At 55.4% G+C, this 21,562-nt stretch overlaps 1 protein-coding gene across 1 annotated transcript in view; it reads right to left on the reverse strand.

The window, feature by feature from the left end:
* MGMT (O-6-methylguanine-DNA methyltransferase) overlaps positions 1-21,562 on the reverse strand; it is a 158,530-nt gene that overhangs the window by 16,140 nt on the left and 120,828 nt on the right. Inside the window, exon 3 of the mRNA XM_079793032.1 lies at positions 12,111-12,271. Coding sequence (XP_079649158.1) covers positions 12,111-12,271 — 161 coding nt within the window. The remainder of the gene's footprint in view (positions 1-12,110; positions 12,272-21,562) is intronic.

Here is a 21,562-nt window from a genome sequence, read left to right on the forward strand (position 1 = left end):
CAGCCGTGGGCACCCCGCCCCCCGGGTGCTTCTGCAGGGAGGGGCAGGGGTGCAGAGGTGACCTCGGCTGAGACTCAGGGAGGTGGCCCGGCGAAGGGCACTGCAATGTGTGGGACCCCGGAAATGCCCGTCCTAGCAGCACGGGGGGTGGGGGGGGGTGGGCAGGGGAGGGACGCGGGGGACTCAAGCCCAGAGGCCACCTGCCCTTGGGTATTCGTCGGGGAAGTCTCGGGGAGCCCCGGCCCGCAGGACCCCGGGGCCCTGGAGAGGCAGCAGCCGGGAGGCGGAGTGAGGCCGCTTCCACCAGCTCCTCGGCCGGAGGTTCTGTGCGTCCCTCGGGGCCTCCCTCACCACCAAGAACGACCGTTCAAACCACCCTCATCCCGAGGTGCGCCTGCCACCCCTCCTTGTAGAATGAAGAAGTGACAAAAGCAGTGATGCCAGGACCCGACTAGGAAACACAAGGCACGCCTTTCCACGCGCGCCCAGGGGCGGAGCCCTGGCTGGCCTGTCACCCCCACCCCTAGGTGTCTAGTCTGCACAGCAAGGACATGCTTAGGAGCCAGGGCGGCTGAAGCGGTCAGGGCGCAGGCAGTAACGTGCGTCCCTCGTGCTCGAAAAGCCACGGCTACGCGTCACAAGACCCCCACAGCGGTCAAGGCCACGGACGCGTCTCCTGCAGCCCCGTGCCCCGAGAGCAGGTACCCATCGCCTGCACTCCCCTCCCGGCCCGGGCGCTGCCACTAGAGTTCGCGCTGTCCACACTGTGGGCACAGCCCACGGGAGAAGGCCTCCCAGAGCCGGCCACATGGGAGCAAAGGCGAGAGCAGGCAGCGTGCTGCGGAGCACACTCGGGAAGAGGGAGGGCCGCCGTGGGCCCGGGAGGCTACGCGGGGTTGGCCCCGCCTCCCCCCTGGCTCCAGGGGGCTCTCCCCAGACACCCCCCCGAACATGCTCACCCCCTGCTATGGTTCTGAGCGGCCTGTCTACGCGGCCCGTGCTTAGACCTTCGTGTCCCAGAAGACCTTTCACGCGGCCGTTACTGTGGCCTAGAACTTGACAGGAAGCGGGCAGAGAAGCGACAGGTAGAAAGATCTTTGTTCCAATGACAAGGCTACTTGGCTCCGGTCCTTAGTTTCCGTGAGAAACCACCCGCGGAGCGCTCTCCCTGCAGGGCTGTGGCTGCAGCAGCGGGCGTGCCAGCCCTGCCCCGGGCCGCCCGGGACCGCGTCCTCGGTGCCTGCTGCTGGATGCCAGGGGCAGCACTTGAGAAGAAGGGCCGAGTCCGCACTGAGCTGAAGGCAGAGCCGGCGCCGGGGCCACTCGCCGCCGCGGGGACTTGGGGGACAACGCTCCCCGGGGTGAAGGTGGCAGCCCCTCCTAGGCCTGGGTGTTCGGTGGCCTCGGCTCACCCTCGTGCTGACATCGTCACCACTGTCCCCACGTCACAGATGGGGACTCAGAGGCCTCGGAAGGCTGCTCTGGGCTGAACTGTGTCCCCCCAAATTCAAATGCTGAAGTCGTAACCCGCAGCAGCTCAGAAGTGATAGGAACTGTAAAGAGGTGACTGGGTTGGGACTGTTGGGGTGGCCCCGCTCCAGGCTGACTGGTGTCCCTGTGAGAGGAGGAGAGGAGGACGACCCGGGGGGCCTGTGCAGAGGGACGGCCATGTGCGAGGTGTCCATCTCCAGCCCGAGCCGGAGCGCTCAGGGAACGGACTTGGTCCTGGGCTCAGCCTCCAGCTGAGAGGGAACCGCTGCTGCGGGAGCCGCCGGGCTGGGCTGCTTGTTACCGCGGCAGCCGCGCTGACTGAGACAAAGGCTGAGTGCTCCCCAGCCGCAGGCAGGCAGAGAGGGCGCTGGCTCCCACACGAAGCACAACAGCTTTCACGGACCGTTCCCCAGGCTCCCTACACAAAGGCAGTGTCCCTCCTGGTGACGGCATGCCGGTGTGGCACGTGGACGAACCCCCAGACATCTCCAAAGATGACACCTGCTGGGGAAGGTCCCAGGGCAGCACGGAGCAAGCCTCGCCTCCTCCCCTGAAAGCCTCGCAGCACGGGGCTGGGTCCAGGTCCCTCCTGAGAACCACAGCTGCTTAGAAACACTCAGGTGGCTGTTTTGGCGCGGAGTGAGGATCTGCCCTTGAAAACCTGCGGCCAGGGGCGGGGGGGCGGGCTCACCTGGCTCACCTGGGAGGCGGCCGCCGTTCCCCGGCCACACACTGGCACAGGCTGCCGAGCTGCACGGAGCTGCCCACCAAACCACAGGTCAGATGCCAGCTCCCTGAGCACCTCCAGCAGAAGGAGCAGACAGATGAGCCAGCCTCGTGGCTCCAGTCATGCAGATCACACACTTTGCAGGGGACGAGAAGCCCTGGCCTGAAACCGAGGTCAGAGCAAAGGCAAGTGCCCCTGCCCTTGGCGCCGAGCTGTGGTCAGCCTTGGTCAGCGGGCTAACGCAGTGAGCTCGGTGGCCTGTCACCGCGCACGGATGTACACGGGAGCATCCAGCGTGCGAGGTGAGACTTACCCGAATTCTCCGCAGGCACACTGCCGGGCCCTGCCTCCAGCTCTGCCGACCAGACTGAGGCAGGAGCTGTGAACGCTGCCAGCCCTCACACCGACGCTCTGATTAATACAAATGGGGCCACGAATAACATTTAAATGCATCGGTTTTAACACAAATGAACAAGACCACCCAACGAAACTTAAAAATGAGTCCTGGCCCTGGCCGGTGTGGCTCAGTTGTTTGGACACGGTCCCATGCCCTGAAGGGTTGCCAGTTGGATGACCAGTCAGGGCACATGCCTTGGTTGCGGGCTCGATCCCAGGTTGGGGTGTGTACAGGAGGCAGCCATTAGATGTTTCTCTCTCCCTCTCCTTTCCTCTCTCTCTCTCAAATCAATTAAAAAAACAACACACACATTAAAAAATGAATCCTATATTCTAGAAAACAAAACACAGCCAGGGAAGAAAAGAGTCAGGGACCCCCAGCCAGGTGCTAACACGGCGAAACCACGGCGGACTGTGAACGGCGCGTGGCGCCAGGATGCAGGCTGTGATGGACATCAAAAGGTGTTAATGGTTTCAATATTTATCTGCTGCAGGGAAGCACTCTAAAAAGAAGACAGGAAAAAAAAAAAGATTCTGCTAATGGCTGTGTCTTTGCCATTAAAATGAAAAGCTTAATGCATCTTATAATCAGAGGACAATTTGCAAATCATTAAGAGAAATGTAAAATTCCATTAAAATACAAATCAAGAGACTCTCCCCGGACTAATAATCTTTTTGATATTATTTTGCATTTCACTATTTCTGTTCCAATACCCAGACCCCACAAATGATCAGGCTCGGAACAAGCTACTAACCACAGCCTACTTCTTTAACGAGAGACGGAGAGAAGGATCATCTGCTATTCAGAGCAGGTACTAATGAAGAATTCCATATATTCTGAAATTTAATTAAAACCCCAAAGATTTCAAATTAGATGCAATTTGAAATGCCTGGGGCAGAAATACATGCACTTGCGTGGCGAGGGTACCGCACTGAAAGTTGATACCGTAATTGGTCTTGATGTATTTTTGTGTTGCTGGGCTGAAGCACAGAACTCATAACCATATAAAAATTCTCTGTAGATTACCTGCTCATTGAAAATGCCATCACTCAGGTAGTTCTCCACTAAATTACCATGCTGCTAAAATGCACAAAGTGACTCGGAGAGGAGAGCGGCACAGCTGGCCGACGCGCCGTGAGTTATGCATGCGTCAATGTGGCCTTTTTTCTGAGTAAAATATGCTCAGTTGAATATTAAAATATAATTGGCATTCAACCTAAGTAGCTTAAACCATTTTGTTATCTTCCTTTAAACTGATTTGGCTCCTCCACAGTTATTTTCAAGGATGCGACTCACAAACTAATGATACCGTCATATTCAGCTAGATTTGTGCCGTTTTACATTTGCCATAAACAGGCGCCGTCTCTGCAGCCTGCTCGGGCCGCCTTTAATATGAGCTCCTCTTGAACATCAAAGGCCCCATCCCCGGGAAGAAAGGGGGGGGGAGGCTATGCCATTTATGTTGGTTCTTGCATATCTTATTCTAGAAAGAGAAAGGGATGCAAATTTCCTATGAGAAGTGTGTGTCTCAGCCAAGCAACGAGCCGGTGTCTCAGCTCCCTCGCCGGGTGAGAACTGTGCTGGGCGCGGGCGCTGGCGCAGCCCAGCCGGGCAGGGATGTGCGTCTTTTAAAGAAGCAGACAATGCGCACCCACCCAGGCCAGGAACGGTCCTCCTCTGTACACAGGATGCATTTTGTGTCACAAGGATCAGCAGTGCTCAAGAAAAGAAAAAGAAAGTAGCTGTCGTAGTAACGGAGACACTGGGTAGATTCATGCTTGCTGAGGGGCAGCGCTCACCAGAAATACCATTTCCCAAAATACGATCAGTACTACTCTAGTATTCGGGAGGCAGCACAAAAGCAGATGTAAACTTAAGTGACAGAGTGATGGATTCAAGGGTGAAAAAGACTTCCCTTCCCCCTACTTCACGCTTCCATGTGCTGGTTTAGAAGAGTGTTGTTGGCACTGAGACACCACCCGGTGCCCCAGCGGGCTGAGCCTCTGGCCTGTGGACTCGACCCACGTAGTCACAGCAGCTGCACCCACGCCCCAGCCTCACCCCTCCTCCAGGTACGAGTCTGACGTCTCCATCCCAGCATGTGAAACATGACCTTTAACGGGGCGTGTGCCTGTAAATCTTACATTCCGAGTCCCTTTGAATATAAGGGTAAAGATCGTGTGATAAAGCATTTAAATTAAGTAATAGTTTTTACGCTTTTGGCTCCTACAAAGAGTTTCACAGCTTTATTGCCATGAATTTTATAGAAATAGTCACACATTTAACATATTGATAACTTGGAGTGCAATTCCATGAAATTTTTACTAAAATATTTTCTCTATAAACCTAGGTCACAGAGAGAATTCTATTTATTATTGCCAGAATGATAGCAAAATACATGAACAGTGCCCATGAACGGTGAGTATACAGCACTCCATGACAACAAAAATATCAGACATTTGCTTCAGAAGCAAGCAGTGCAGGTCTAATGACTACAGTGGGAATAAAAATTTTAAAAGCACATTTAAGTGAAAAAGTCTGTTTTTACTTTAAAATACAGACCTGATAGAAAATACCTATTTTCCAAAGCCCACTTCCAGTGAAAAATGGTTGAAGTGACAATGCGAATTCCATTTCCTACTGGGCAGAAACGGCCCCTGCTCCCTGGAGGTGAAATAACCCGAGACCAGGAGGCAGACGCGGCAGATGACTGTGGTAAATGCATAATGTGAGCGGGCTGACTTTTATTTTTAATAGGAACCTTCACCCGTTTGCTGTGTAATTACTGTGCTAGTGGTAACAGTTGTATTTAACGTGAATATTTTCCCATAAAAGCAGCCCTCGTAATCATTTCAATTATAAGTACTGATTATCAGCAACAGACACCCCATTTTATCCAACAAGGTCTGAAAGCGGCTGACGCTCCGTCTTTGTGGCTACCCTTCGAGCTTGGTTAAGTTACGCAGTGGGACCGCGGCGACCTTGAGTGAAGTTCACTTTTCACTTGATTCGTGGAAACCTCGGGGAACGTAGGATCTGACCCCCTGAGATCTAGGATGGGACTTTCAGGTCACTAGGCTTCCCCGATTACCCAGGGGCTTGCCGCACAGGGACCAGGGATGTTCTTGGGGTCCAGCAGGCTCTGTTCTGCCCCGACCAGCATCTCGGGAGCCGGACCCATCAACCACGTTCTCCTTCAGGAGGGGGCCATTTTAAAGGACTGCTCTCCAGTGGAAGTGTGAGGCCACAGAGGGGATCATGTGACTATCCCAAAGCCAGGCCAGCGATCCCCGGGCGGGATCCACGCTCGATCTGTGAGAAGGGGTCGAACCCAGAACCTGGAGCACCTCGTCCCCTCTGCTGGCCCTGCCATGGCTCACGGTCTACAGAAGAACCCAGAGCCTCCTCTGCCAGCTGTCCCAACAGGAACACACAGTGTGGACCAATGTCCTGGACACCTCCTGCAGCTGCTGGCTGGCTTTGCTGACACTCGCCCGTGGTGACCCTGGCCGCACCTGGCAAGACTCCTGAGCTGACTGCATACCTGACAGCAGAGGTGTGGACGTGCAGGCCCTCTCGCTCATTTTTCCCAAATCGAGAACACAACCCCCATACTGGGTACTCTGCCTTCTCACCCGGCGACGACCCAAGCTCCCGACCAGGCCGACATGCACACGTGACCTAGAACTTAAGTTAACAACAGAGCAAACACAGCGATGCATCTCAAACAAAATCACTGTCAAGGACAATGAACTCAGCATAGGGTGAAACACACAGCAATCGCACTCGTACGAGCTGGATCCATTTTAATAAATTCCTTTAGAGCAATAATTCTCAAAATAGGGCCTATGCATATGTACACACATACATATATGTATATTTGCCTATCCTAATATTTTAATGTGTCTTGGAAGGAGTGAGAAGTATAGGTATAATGTTATGGACAAGCTTCCTAGAACATTCTGATACGCACCCCCTCATACCCTTAGGTAAAGGAGCTGAAAAACGAGACTAACTTGAACCATCTATTTGCCTGCATGAACCACAGTTGAAACTTTAAAAGCTCTCTCCTCATCCGAGGCGAGGCTGTGCAGTATGAAGCATAAGCAGGCGCTAACGACCGTCGCCCGGCGGGAAACGGCACGGTCAAATGGGAAACGATGAACTAAGACACAATCCGAACCTCAGGCCTTTGGCCCATGGAATTCACTCACACGCCAGAGTGCGGCCACCGGTCAAGCGGAAGGGAGAGCGGCCAGTGCAGCGAGTGTTTCTGAGCTGGCGTGGCCGGCCCCACGTCCCCGGAGTCAGGACCAACCAGGACAGCGGCCGCCAACAAGAGCCAGCGCCCTGCAGGGACCCTGCAGAACAGCCACCTGCGGAAGCCACGTCCTCTCGGCTCAGGCTGGGCGCCCCCACCCAGCGAAACCCTCAACCCAGACGCAGTCCTGGTCACCTAGCACTTCTGATCCGCTGAAGCGCTGGAAGCGACAGTCCGATGTGCCAGGGACCAGGCCGCCGGAGAGGTGGCGGGCGAGCCCACGGGGGCCTCTCCTCTGGGACAGGGCAGCGTCCACTGCTGGAGCCTCTGCAGAAAGCAGCCTCCTCTCCGAAGGGCTCTGACAGGGAGGAGGGACCGCTGGGGCGGGTCTCCCACCCCCACGGGGGAGGGATTCCTAGATGGTTCAGCCCGGAATGTCCTCGGTGAAGAAGACTGTGCTCTCACCTCCGTCGCCTCCCGGGCTGCCTCTACAGCGATTTCTGCCCTCCATTCGCTCTCACACATCCCACTTGTCCTCTCTCTCGTGGTTCTAACCTTGGGAACAGGCGGGTTTTTCTGTCCATGACGCAGGCGCCGGGCTGCTCCTGCTGCTGGCCCCGCTCTGATTCCAGACACCTGACCGTCCCGGCACCTGGACTTCGCGGCCACACCCGCTCTCGGGCTCTGGGCCTGGTCTCTCTGGTCTGACCTGGCCCAGCCCCAGCCCCAGCCCCTGAGGCCCTGGATCCAGGTTCCCACGTTTGCCGCCCCCGAAAAGGCACGCGGCAGCTCCAGGGCTGAAAGAGGCGTTCCAGCAGCTGCCTCCCCCCCCCCCCCCCCCCAGGGACTTAAGAGCAGTGTCCTTGGCTGGCTCTCATCCCGCCCGGGCAGCCCCACCCCTTCCGGCCCCACCAGTGACATCGCAGCAAAGCCAACAATCCGCATGTCCGCACTGGAGACGGGGCACTGGTGATGGCCTGCCCCGAAGCGGTCAGTGCATCTCCTGTTCGGGCTGCTCTTCTGTGTAAGCTGGTGACCGTCTTTAAAATCAGGGGAAAACTTCAGCACACACAGCCTGGAAGCACGGCGCTGCCTCCTGCTGTGGCGCCACAGGGGAGACTCAAGAGAAAACCCTCCGTCCCCCCAAGACCCTCTGAAGACGAACTCGCTGGATCCGAGGCTCAGGAAGCACCGTGAGCAGCACCGAAGGGGGCCCCGCGCCTGGGAGCCCCGGCCTGGCTGGCTGCTGCCGGGACGTGAGGGACAGCCAGGGCCAGAGGAGCTGGCCGGCGGCTGGGGGTGTCGGGGCTGGAGGCCTGCCCTGCGCGGCACCCGGGCTGGGCTTCTAGACTTAAGGGCTCTCCTGGCGAGGACGGAGGTAAGGTGGCTCCCTTCCCCGCGCAGTCCCCGTCTCCCAGGACTGACAGCCTCCCCTGGAAGGCCCTGGGCTCTGGGACCCCCCCAGGACACCTGGAGGGTAGCTGAGCCCCCTGACGGGGCCTCTCCTGAAGTCTCCGGCGGGAATTTGGGGAGAGGCCCTGGGGAAAGGGGTTCTCAGAGCCCCACGAGCCCGAGAATCCTTCCGAGGCTCGGTGCTGGAGGCTGAAGCCAGCAGGTTTAAAAACGCAGGTTTTACTACTGTCATGCCACCGATTTCATAGCTACAAGCTAATAGCTGTGACGAAGGAATTATTAAAGTGTTAAATATTTCATTTAAAAGGGAACATTGCCGTCACTTTAAAAAGAAAACTCAGACCTCATCTGTTGGAAACCATCACGTGCACGATGGCACTGGGAGGACCGGTTGAGGGCCCAGCATCCCGCTGGGCCACCGGGAGGGGGTGTCCCCGGCACAGGGCCGGGCCCTCGCGGGGAGGCACCCACCTCGGGCTGGCAGGGGAAGCAGAAAGGCCGGGGTTGGCAGCCTGCCCGCCCGTCTTCCTGGCCACCGGCGGCCTGTAAGCGGGAGGGTCTCCGTGGGCAGAGGGCTACGAACAAAAAGAAGCTTCTGTGCACGTTCCCAACGGGAAGCCGGCCCTGCCGGTCTGCAGGCTGCGCTCCTGGACTTCACGGCGAGACAGCGCGCTGGGCCGGCGCTACCCGTGACTCCAGCTGCTTCCTCCACCGACCTCCAAGGTCCCGTCAGATGCATATTACACTAAGAAGGTGAACTTATTTATGAGTGAACAGAGAAGTTAGGGAGTGTTAACAGAAAGTAAGTTTAAATGATATTTCATTATGAAAGAAACATTAAGCAAAGGTTTATTTCAAGAATAATGGCTTCATTAAAGAACGGTTTCTTGGAGAAAAATGAATTCAAAATAAACAGGACTGACCTTTGAGAGAGGTTTCTAGGGAGGACTTGACCTCCCCGATACGCATTGTCGTGCCACGAGGCTGTGAGCTCTCGGTCACAGAAAAACGATTCTGTCCGCACTTGAATAAGCCAGCTTAGCAAAAACCAAAACCCCCAAAACACGAAAAGAAAACACCCTTTTTTTTTTTTTTAAAGAAAATGCTCTACCTCTAAGACCACCATCTCAGAGGAAGCTCAGCGTACTCCACAGCTCACTGTTCACGTGAATTCCTTCACAGCGCGGCCCTGCGCTCCTGGCTCCCTGCCCCTGAGAGACCCCCATCCTGGCCCAGGATGAGGCAGCCATCGGCTCCCTGAGAGAGAGCCCTCGAGAGCTACCTGGCTGCTCCTCTAACTTGGGGATTTCTCTCAGAGAAGCTGACCCACCTGACATTTCCAGCGTCTGATGTGTTAACCTGGCGGACGGCAAGCTCATGTGGTTCCCCCTCGCACGCATTTTTGTGGCTCCTTCAAAACGGAGCCAACGGTTCACAGTGCGCTCACCTCGCAGAGGATCCTGCAAGGACAGGCAGTCTGGCCACGCGCCCGAGGGGCCAGTGGGCAGCGGGACAGGCCACGTGGTGGCCCGAGGGGCAAACGGCGGAGGGCCCGGGGCAGAGGTCACGAGCGGTACCTCCAGGGCTTCAAGAAGAAAGCGTCGGTGACAAGTGGAAACAGGCAGACCTGGTCTACTCTCAGAAGCCAGAACATGATGAAGCAATGACACACAGATGTATGCTCAACATACTCAAAAATCAACATGCACAGGAGGCAGGACTAGCCAAGGACACTTATTCCCCATTTAAAACGCGCCCCCCGGCCCCCCCCCCCCCCCCGCCCGCCCGTTTGCATAGAAGGCTCATTTCTCTGTGTTAATCACCGCTCCAGAGCTCGGAGGCTGCCCAAGACCTCCCTGGGAGGGGCCTGCCCTCTCCCTCTGACGCCGCTGGCTCCTAGACCCATGGCAGGGAGAGCAGAGCCCACTATGGCTGGACACACAGGGGGGTGGCACAGCTGGGCTGGTGCCAATGAGCTCTGTGCTGGCCACCTCCCTCCTCAAACCGTAACATCCCACACTTGGCCCCTGCCCGGGAGTGACTGAGCAGCGGGGGACACCCTGGGCCCGCAGCCCCTAACTGTGGGCAGGCGGGTGCTGCCCCCACCTACCAAACCAGCTGGAGGGGACCCCGCCCACTCAGAAGTGCCAGTCAGCACTGCAGGGCTTGTCTCACGGGGAGTGGGACGGGCTACGGGGTAACTGGGACCTTCCTCCTTATCCCCACGGCTGCTCCCCAGCTGGCCCTGGTCACCAGCCCTCCCATCACCACGACCTGCTGGCCGAGGAGACGGCCTGGCCTGGTGCGGGCCCAGGGCCGGGCACGCAGGGGAAGAGCGGCTGGTCCCCCGCTTCAAGAGCTGAAGACAGGCCTCCAGGACCAGACAGGCCTGCTGCTCCCCACCCCCCTAGACGGCACGGAACGGCTGCCCTGGTTTTGTCAGTGTTTTCTTCTGACAATTTCGAAACCTTCAATGTCTGCTTCCTATTTGCCAGAAGGAAAGCCAGTTGGACGGTTCTTTCCCAGCAGCGGAGAGAAGAGGTCATGGCTCCCAGATTCCCAACGGCATCTCTGAGTCCCTCAGCTCGCACAGCCTGGCCCCAGTACCGTCACCCACCCCGCAGTCAGCCCGGGCCTCATGGTGCTGGGGGAGGGGCCCAAGCAGGGAGGGTGAGCACGGGGCCCTGTGGACAAAGGCCGGTTCTGGACACGTGCAGAGCGCCGTCCAGCTGCACATCCTAGACCCCCCGTGAGAATCTCTGGAGCCCCCAAGACAGAGACCTTCCAGACGACCCGGGCTGCCAGGCACCTCTTCTCAGAACTTGCCAGTCTAGTTCATTGTGTGCAAGAACGTTCAAGGTCTTCTCTGGTGACTGCTAGTCAACTCACGTGTCAGCTCAGCCTTTCAGGGGTTTCGCCACCCGCCTCCCTGTAAACACTGCTCCGTTTTCAAGTTCGTTTTCGCTGAAAATCATAGTAGCAATTAGAATGCCATTAAACTTATTTGGTACATTCCATTTTCAAGTTCAAGACTGCTTTAAATTTACCCTACCTGAAATCTCAGGGTGATTCCTTAAGCACACGGCTGTATGCCTTCGCACGTATACATCTGTATAAATGCTCACTTATATCAAAACGACTATAAAAATCTCTATGCAAAATAAACCTGTGTGCGGTATGTGTCTAGAATGCCTTAGCTGCCGTAAGTAAGAATCCAAACAAGAGCTCACAAAGGCACGCCTGGGAAAACGTTTTGGGATTATCACAGGCTGTATGTGCCTCTGGCACACTCCACTGAGGCGACGCGCTCTCGGCGCAGCCCTTGAAAGTGTAACATCTACCTCCGGCAAGTTCGAGAAGTGAAGGTGAGAACTCGTCCAACAAGACTCTGCTGCGACCCAGGCTGATGCTAAGTGTCAGCCACTGGGTCGATGGCAGTGGCCGCGTATCCACCTACGAGCCTCGTTTTCTGTGCCGTTGGCCAGCAGATAGTTCAAGTTCACAATGAGCTCATTGAGAAGTTTACTGCCGCTCAGATGTATTCCTGCTTAAGCCTTTCCGCCCGCGAGAGCCCAGAGTCGGCCTGCATGCATCCTTTTCACTGCCTCTGCCAAGAACGACGGGACCACGTGCCAAAACTAACAGAGCCGCCGGGAAGCGGCGGGGCCCGCGCACTCTGTCCTACCAGCCTGGCCGCGTGCTGCCCGGGCAGAGGACGGACGAGCGAGGAGTTGGTCCGGTCGATAAAACGGGCTGTGACGTAAGTGACAGCTACCGTGGCCGCCCCCCGACGGGAGCACCGTGGCGGCGGAGGTACTGACCTTGCAGGAAGACGGGGTGGTGGAGCGCAGGCACGGGGAGCCCCTGGAGGGCCGTGGGCTCCTGGAAGTAGGCGTGCAGCCAGGCCGCGCACTCCATCAGGGGCTTCACCGTCTCCTCGGGCCTGCCGGGCGGCTCAGGCGGGGCGGGGGCCTCGGTGGGGCTGCAAAAGTGATAACAGGAGATTAATCAAGCTCCAGGCCCCGCTCCACACAGCTGAAGAGCAAGCAGAAAACACTGCTGCCCCGAAGGGGTCAAGGCTAGCTGCGCCACGAGCACCCACGACTCAGGCGCGAGGAAGGCAGAGGCGCTGGAGGAGGGCGAGGCCGAGACCTGGGGAGTTTTCTCACCCACGTGTCCACCTTCCGCTTTGAGAGACATGACATCTTTGAAAACAAGGGGTGGTTACTAGGAAGAGGGGGGGTCCCAGGGCACGGCACTTCCGTTTGGGGCTCTGAACACTAGTGCCGAGCCAGAAGCAAGCTGTGACGGAGCAATGACGACAGCACAGAAGCAACTCGAGGGCCGGTGTGCCAGGCCCTCTGCGGACGAACGGGTGTGTGTTTGCCTCTACGGTCATCTGTCGGGTCACCAGTGCTCGTTACCCAAAGCCTTTTCCAGACCCTCTCGCCTGCCCGCCACCCACAGAACAGCACGCTCCGTGTCTCCAGCCGCCTCGCGCTCTTCAGGGGCATTTCCTCCCCGGCTGCTCTCCGGCTGCCGAGGCTCACGCTTGACGGTGTCTGTGCGCAGGTCCTTCCGGGTCTGTGATTTCAGTTACAGGCCCCGACTTCCATGCGCGGGTTTCCTATGGTTCCTTTTCCAACTCTTCTTGCTTATTGCGGTTGTGAGTCTCCCTTTTATCTCCTTAAGTTTAAAGCCATGTTCTTAGGCTCCCTCCAGGGGGCTTGTTGGGTCCAGTTGGTGCTGATTCTGTCTGTGGGACCTGCAGCCGCCCCCACGGAGCCGACCTCTCGGCAGGCGCTGGTTTCCGGGCATGAGCTCCGCCGGAGCAAGACGACGAGGCCCAGTCCCGCAGGCGACTGGCTTTCCCACCACCAGGCCCGGACACACGGCATGCATCCTGGGCTCTCCAGGCCTGGCGGGCAGGTGCTCTCATCTCCTGTTCAGACGCCACAGCTGCTGAGTCTTCGGTGGGACGGCAAAAAAGCCCCCGAAATGCAGGTGCAGAGGCGCTTCCTGGAGCCCCACCGGAGGCGGGGGGTGGGGGGGGTTGGCGGGGAGCTGTGCTCTGCAGGCTGTCTGTCTTCAACCTGCTCTCACTGCCCAGCACAGGGAGGTAGGAGGCAGGAGAGGGCCAGGGGTCCCCTCAAAACCTCCCATGACCACCTGGGACTGGCCCCTCCTGCAGAACCCAGATGGGGCTGGGGTGCCGGTCAAGGATAACCGTAAAGGGGGGCCTCATAGGCCTCGGGTGGTCTTCAGGGCTGTGGGGCCTGCTGTCCGTCACGCACAGAATCGGGGTTCCTCGGCGAGGGGGCGATCGCTATGGGAGACGGGCGTCTTCATCCGAGAGGCGGGGTTCCGTACCCACCGGCCTCCTTCTTTGCTTCCAGACTCGCGTCTCCTGACTCAGACACCCCCGTGACACAGGGTACGCTCGGGCACCCCACGACAATGCCCACACCGGTGGCCGCGCCCGCTGCTGCTCAGGGAACTGAAATGTGAGCCGGGTTTCCTAGCGTTTCCCACCCTTAAAAGGACATTGGAAGAATTTTTATAGTAGTGAAATTCATCTGAAATTGATTTTTTATGCTTGTGCTAAAGACCTCAACCTCTGCTCTACTCCGTGGCTCTCCTTTTTAACTCTTTCTCTATTGGCATTAGATTACTATTCATGGGTGAAATGTAATTAAGCAGCTTTGATTCTGAAGCCAGGATTTATGATACTACATTTAAAACGAATGACATTAAACACACACATAAAACGGGATTTTTAAAGCCATGACACAAATTTCCATTTCTACAATAAAATGAAATTTATTCTCTGCCCTGCCCTCTCCTCCAACCTCGCCCGGCTCGTCCCTGAGAGAGCTGCGGTGTGACGGTCTCTGGGAGCCGCTGACGACCACGCGGATCACAGAGGAGGCCCTTCGGCCTCCCCACCCCTCAGCTCTGAAATTCCGGCCATGAGGGTCCCCGAGGCCCACGCTCGCTTAAACCCCACGGCCACGTCTCCCCGGGGAGCCAGGCAGCTCCCCCACCAGAGGCACGCGAACACCACGGCCACTGATGGTCCAGGTGCCAACGTCGACGACAGGGGGAGCAAGAGGCGGTGTAAACTCCAACTGGGCCCCACTACCCCCTTTCTGGGCGGTCGGAGATAGGCTGCTTAAATTGGAAGTCAGTTTTTAATGGACATCCTAAGACCTTCCTATTTGGGCCTCAAATTAATGTCAGAACCTCCACAAGCCCACGGAGGAATTTACGGTAGTATTTTAAAACTCCCATCAAAAACACAAGAGACATTTTTATGTAAATTTCCAACTCCTCCCCATAGCAGGTACATGTGATAAGAACTGTGTATTTTTTCTTTTTTAAAATAATTGATTCTTAAAAATACATCAGCAATAATAAAACATTTTTAAAAGACAATTGAAACAGTATACTTGGCAGGCTAGAATGCCTTAAAAAAAAGCCTATTTACTTTCTCCCTTAAGTGTTCAAATTATGAAAAGAAAAACTGTATTTTAGCAACACTTTAACATATCATTAAAAATCTCCACTATTTGACAGATGAAGATAAAAACACCCCAAAACTATAGATGAATTATCAAGTCCCTAATGACTGCAAAACAATTACAGGATGCAGGGCAATCTAGTTAAATTTTATTCAAAAGCTTACTACACTTGTGTTTTCTTTTATTTTTCTATCAAGAAACCCATGAGGCTTAAGCACAATTCATTATGTATGAGACCCCACTTGCGGTGCCTGACTGTTGATTAATAGCAAAGTTTGCTGTGTGTACATTTGCAACATTAGATGCATGCAATATGCTAACTTATTCTTTCACTGAAACTAATTATTTACAAAAATGACTACTTGAGACTACAATTTATTAAATGCATGCATCCAGTCTCAGCTCGGCCCCCAAAGACAGCCCGGAATGAAGATCTTTTACTCGATGTGACAACTTGTAGAAATGCAGTTATTAATATTGTAAATGCGGCAAATAAAGAGTTCAAACAGCCTCATGTCCACGCTGCCGTTGCTCTTCTCCACTGAAGGCGCGAACAAAGCAGCGTTTCAACGTCTCCCACATGCGTGAGAGGCACATTCCTCTTTCCTGGCGCAATTTAGCTTCTTATAAATAACATGCTCGGACATTAGGAATGAGTAGTTTAAAGAAGGAGCAAACATAAATCAGGAATAAGAAGTCCTAATCAAATTGCTGCTTACGTCGATTTATTACAGTTCTGTCAATAATTAGCTCACTTCTTGAAAAATAGCTGTAGAAATAGAACTTTCAAGGAATCATTCCATCACTCTCATCAAATTATGTGTATTCCCCCAAGGGTACCCCCCACCCCCCGTCCCAGGATCTCTGGGGTTAGGTAACTTGGTATGATCCAATAATTCTCTTCCCCACTCCCAGAAAAGAAGGGACACATTCGTTCAAAATAAGAATTACAGATATCTCATAGTGGGTGGGGATTTCAAATGGGGCATCTGGTCAACCACGACTGTCTTTCAGGCGAACTCTATAATGCACATGGTCCAACGTGGCAGCCACCTGCTCTGAGCACCCTCCTCCACAGTCCGCAGCTGCCCCTTCTAATGCCCTCGGAGCCTCTGTGCGGCCTTGCTCCGTGCTGCTGAGGGTGTGTGCTACTGCAGGCGTGGGGTGGGGGTGGGGGGACAGAGAGGGACAGACCCTTTCCTTCACATGCCAAGATCAGGAAAATCAATGTCTGTGCCGCAAAGGCAGGATGATCATGCAGAAGGTCATTACACGCTACCAATTTCCCTGTGCCATTCAAATTTTGCAAGGACACCCAAGGAGAAGAGGACATGGGTTTTAAACAAGGGCCTGCTCTGGGACATGATTTTAGGGACATAGAAGGACTGAAACATCAGAGAGAGGGGCTTTGCTTTCTACAATGAACAAGTGGTAAGAGAAAAGTAAGGAGCACCAGAATGGGAAAATCCCAGGGCATGCAGTTAAGGTGGGTAAAAGATGGTTGGTTTCCTACCTCCCAATTTACCATCCTGACTCTCTATAACACAGCCAACCTCAGCCACAGTCAAGGCAACTGACCACCAAGTCCCCGTTGAGAGAAAGTCTGTCACCCCTCCATGGCACTTTGGAAAGGTGAGGTCCAGTGAGTAACACCGAGGATCAACTACATGGAAACAACTTGACGTAAACCTTGTATAAAATTTCATAGCTGCCATTTATTGAGTGCCCAGCGTGTGCCAGCCTTATAATTGAAAATATGTTCTATATTCATTCCTCCCAACAACCCTTGAGGGAGGTATTATTATGTCTAAGTTGTAGCAGAGGCCAGAGGTTATAGAATAACAACTTAACCCAATGCTCAGGGCGGCACAGGATCTGCACAGAAGTCTGAGTCCCAAGGCCTTCCTCTCCAGCCCATCTCCATGGAACAGAAGACTCTTGCTCATCTTTTTTTAAATGGAAACAAGTGGTCACCCCTTCTCATGAGAAGTGCATACGGCCACATGACCTAGTCTTTCTTTTTTTAATCCTCACCTGAGGATATGGTTCTATTGATTTTTAAAAAAATATATATTTTTATTGATTTTAGAGAGGAAGAGAGAGGGAGTGAGAGATAGAAACATCAATGATGAGAGAGAATCATTAATCGGCTGCTTCCTGCACACCCCCTTACAGGGGATGGAGTCTGCAACCAGGGCATGTGCCCTGACTGGGAATTGAACCATGACCTCCTGGTTCACAGGTTGATGTTCAACCATGGAGCTACACTGCATGGGCTCTTTTGATATTTAGAGAGAGGGAGGGAGGGAAGGAGTGAGAGAGGCAAGGAGGGAGAGATCTATGTGAAAGACAAACGTAGATCAGTTTTCTCTCGTAAGTGCTACAACCTTGGATCGAACCCACAACCTTTGCGGTGTATGGGATGATCCTACAATCGACTGAGCTACCCGCCAGGGCACACGCTCTATTTGTGATAGCATATATGCAGTATAGCATTTGGATCTATTCTCTTCTATGTTTAGGTGACTTGGGTAAACTTCCCCATAATACTCAAGACTACAATCTCGGACCACTGCCTTATTCTACAAAGACAATGGAATGTGAGCTCTGTTACATTCTAGAAGCTTCCAGAAAGAGAGATGAGGTGCCCCCACTCTAGGGATTTTAGGCTCGCAGAGAGTGGTCCACTGGGCATCACTGCTCCACACCCTTCCTGGGCGGCCATGCTTCTGTTTCAATGCCTCCGTCACCAGTCCACACAGCCCAGGGTTTCTTTACACAAGAGGGAGCGCTAGGTCTTAGAACGGCCCAGGGCCCATCCTCTTCCCCATCCTCCACCCTCTGGCAGCCGAGCCTGGCATGCTGGAGGACAGAGCTCGGTTTAGGTGTCGTGGTCAACCCGCAGGGCGGGCCCCGTGCTAAGGCAGGTGCGGGCCTGGGCTCCATCAGGAAGTCAGGTGGATGGGCTCCCACGAGGGCTGCTCTGGTAACTGAATGGAGAGCCCGCAATGTCACCGAGCTGGCCCTGAACCCGAGAGCCAGCCCCGGGTCCTGTGTGGCACGGCAGGGTGCCCGGTGCCTGCAGAGGGAAGGAGCAGACGAGAGGCGCTGGGGGTAACAGTGCCCACAGCTGCACAGTGGAAACACCTGTATTTCAGATTTCAGTTTTCCAATGAATAATTTGCTGAAAACCGTTCCCCGGGGGAAGAACGCCCACAAAGGTTTTCTAAACAGGGAAAGCAACGTTTCTCAGCCTCTCCAGGTTTTGCAGCCGAGGCCGCGTCAGGGGGGTTTCTGAGGTCTGGGAAGGGGCGTCATCCAATCCCGGGCCTCGGATAGGGCCCTCGGGCAAAGCCTGGAAGGCCTTCCGACGTGCAGACGAGGACTTGGCGGCTTTCCTTCCTGCTGTCTAATCCGACTCCTGGTACATGAGCGGAAACAGAAGAAGAAACCCCAAACAAACAGCAATGCGTGAGCCTGACCCTCCTGCTCTGACTGGGCTAAGTCTGTGGAATCCAGAGGCTACACACAGATTCACCCGGGGCCTCCCCTGGTGCCCTCCTCTTTCCTTCAGGTTCCCCTGCCTTCCAAGGGGGGCCTGGGTGCTTCGTAGAGGAGGGGGGAGGTCTCGGTGGGGAGCACCCCTCAACCGCCACCTGTGACCCGTGGAGGGCACCACCGGACTCCTGCGGGCGCTGCTTCTGACGGACACTGGAGACCACGAGAAGGAAGCCCCCTCGGTGCCCAGGGAAGTTCTGGGCTGTGCGCTGAGCGAAGGGGCAGAACATGCCAGATGCCAAGCTCGGGGCAGGGGGGCCTGGGCCCACCTGAGCCAGGAACACCCGCCTCTCCCCGGCCCTTCCCACAGTCACGCCGTCTCCCGTGCCGAGCAGCTTCTCACTTGCCATCTTCATTCCGGAACGTTCTACCTTCTTTGCGCCCACACAGTGAGAAGGAACATTGTGGTACAGGGCGGAAACGTCCCCGCCCCCTAAGGTACTTTACGACGTTGCTCTCTGCACAGCTTCGAGACGGCTTCGCTAAGATGCGATCCAGAAAAAAAAAATTACTTTTCGTCTTAGCAAGGGAATAGATCCTGATTTCAATGTTAAAATAATAACGATTTTCTGAAGACACTGCCTCTTTTCTTTTAAAGGCATGTAATACATGAGGACTGACCCCATTAACTTGTGTACGGGGCTCATTAATAAATAATCCTGCCACTAAATTACCTGTCTTGTAAATTGGTTTGTACAGTTCTAAATAAATAATAGATACTCCCTATTATCAAACACGATGGCGTTTTTCAAGAAAAGCAAGGCGTGGGGTGTGAGACAACACCGCGGCGTCACCGGGAGCGACTCTCGGCGGCGCGGCCCCGCCGAAGGCCCGCGCACGGCCCAGCTGGAACGCGCCAGCCGGTGAGCGTAGCTGCAAACACTGCGTTTAATATCAGACAAGTACACGGACTGTATGTTAGTGGCCAAAAAAATCCTAAGCAACGATTAAATGGACAGTTAATGTAGCTGTGTTTTAAAACACTGAGGTCATATTTAATTTTGAATTGAAACTCTTAAAATGTGCTTTCTGGCGAGGATGTGGAGTCATAAAACAACGCTGACTACGGAACAACACTGAAACGTTATTAAAATAAATCTTTTTTCCAGAGCACTCGTATTTGCAAGAAGTGGATTACGAGCAGCAGAAAGCATCTGTACTCTTCAACAAGGCTGTCACTGGCGGCCCAAACCCCGCTTTTCAACCTGGAGGGCGACGTCACCCGCAGGCCGGGCAGATGCCCCGCCCGCCTGCCCCGCCTCCCGGGAGCTGGTGCTCTCCCAGCATCTAGTCTTCCGTCCGTCCGGGCACCCCAAGTAGCAAAGCCCCGAGGTCTTCCAATCCCAAGTCCACCAGCACAGAACACCGTTACTTCCACGGGGTTGGGGCTGGGGGTGCATCTAAGAAGACTGAGCAGAGGCGGGTGGAGGGGAGGAGGGAGGACGGGCAGGAAACGCTGGCAGAAAGCCAGCCGGATCAGGTCCCCTCCAGGAAGCCTGACTTCTCCTCGAAGCGGGTGGAAAGTCTGATCGGACATGCCTTTCTCCGCCCTCGGGGAGGCTGCCACACTCGCTGGACCGTAAGCTCCCCGCCTGGACGGGTTCCCGGCCCTCCCGGGGGACAGAGAGGGATGTCACAGGGCTTTGCAGCAAAGACAGGGCAGCGTGCGTTACAGGTGCCTCTGGCAGCCAGGACAGCGAGAGGACTTCTCAGAGCCCAGGCCTGGCCTGACCCCTGAATCCCTGCACCCCGAGCTTCAGAGGGGCAGGGGGGGAGGAAGACAGAGACCCCACTGACGACGGGTCTGCTGGGAGCTTGGAGGTGCCTGCTGCCCGGCCTCTCCCTGTGCCCACTCAGGGCCCCCAGTCCCCGGGTGCAGGCCTCGGGGCCGCCTCACTCTGCCCAGCCACAGCCGTTAATGCTCCGGGGACTCTCCTCTCTGGTCCCAAACCTCTAGCCCAGGGGTGGGGAACGTCCGGCCCACGGGCCGTATAAGGCTGTGAAATCATTCGGTCCGGCCCTGCCCAGGCATTAGGGGTGAGTGAGTTAAATGTTGGACCAAATAGAGCAGGCTAGTTTTTAAGCTGATGATTTTGCATGGCCCACGAATGATGTTATAAATATCCACGAGGCCCTTGGCAGAGAAAAGGTTCCCACCCCGGCTCTCGCCCCTCCCACCTGGGCCTTCCCGGAGCCCGCACGTCCCTCACCACTGGTGAGCGCGCCCGCAGGGGCCCCAGGGCCCTCGCGCCAGCTCCAGTCCCACTCGCCTTCTCTCAGGCTTCCACCTGCGTCTCGGGCCTGAGTAATTCTGGGACCCTTTAAAAAGACAAGGATCCTCCGATGCTCAAGCAAATTCCAGTTTGAGAAACAACTCAGAAAGGGGAAGCCTTCTATCACATGTATGGAAATCTTCCAGGTGTCACTCTGTGTTACAGAAGCAGCGCTTTACCTGTGTAAACACTGAGAGGTTTATTCTTAAAGGGCCTCATTGCAGTGAAAACACAACGTAAAAATCCCCGAGAACTCAGGCATCCCTGGAAACAGGGGCTCCCCTCAGGAGCAAGAGCAAGGCCAGGGCGGGGCTGTGTCTGTGCGCACATCTGACCCCCACCCCCCTTCTGCTTGTCCCAGGTCTGTGGGCACGAACTCAGAGACCACAGGACAGGTGCAGGCACCGAAATCACCCAAAACTAGCACCCACAGGCGGCCTCGCTTGCCACCGACGTGAAATACTGCGTTGGGAACACGTGCTCAGGGAGACCCCGGCTCTGCCCAGACTCCTTCTCAGAAGGTGCCCGCATCGGCCTGGATGCCAGAGCACGAGCTCTCCCTTCCTCCCTTCTCCCTCGGCCCCCAGTACCACCCTCCAAACTCACGCCTCCGTTTCCTGACCTGCCACTCGCTCACGCACAGAGAAAGTGTGGCTCAGCACAGACAGTCCCTAAAATATGGCCCAGCACAGACAGTCCCTACACTTCATAGCAAAGACCAGGCCGCCATCGCCGTCCTTTCTCAGTCATGGAGACTCACCCTCCAGGTCCGCCTGGATGGCACCGTGGGGCCCACCCAGGTGAGAGGGGGAGACCCCTAACAGACGGGCATTTCCTCCCGGCTGCTGCTGCTGAATGGAGCCGGTTTCCTGTGGCAAAGCCCTGGCCCCTGACAGAGGAGGACAAGGACAGAGCGGCATG

Source organism: Cnephaeus nilssonii, assembly GCF_951640355.1.
Source record: "Cnephaeus nilssonii genome assembly, chromosome: 16".
NCBI lineage: Eukaryota > Metazoa > Chordata > Mammalia > Chiroptera > Vespertilionidae > Cnephaeus > Cnephaeus nilssonii.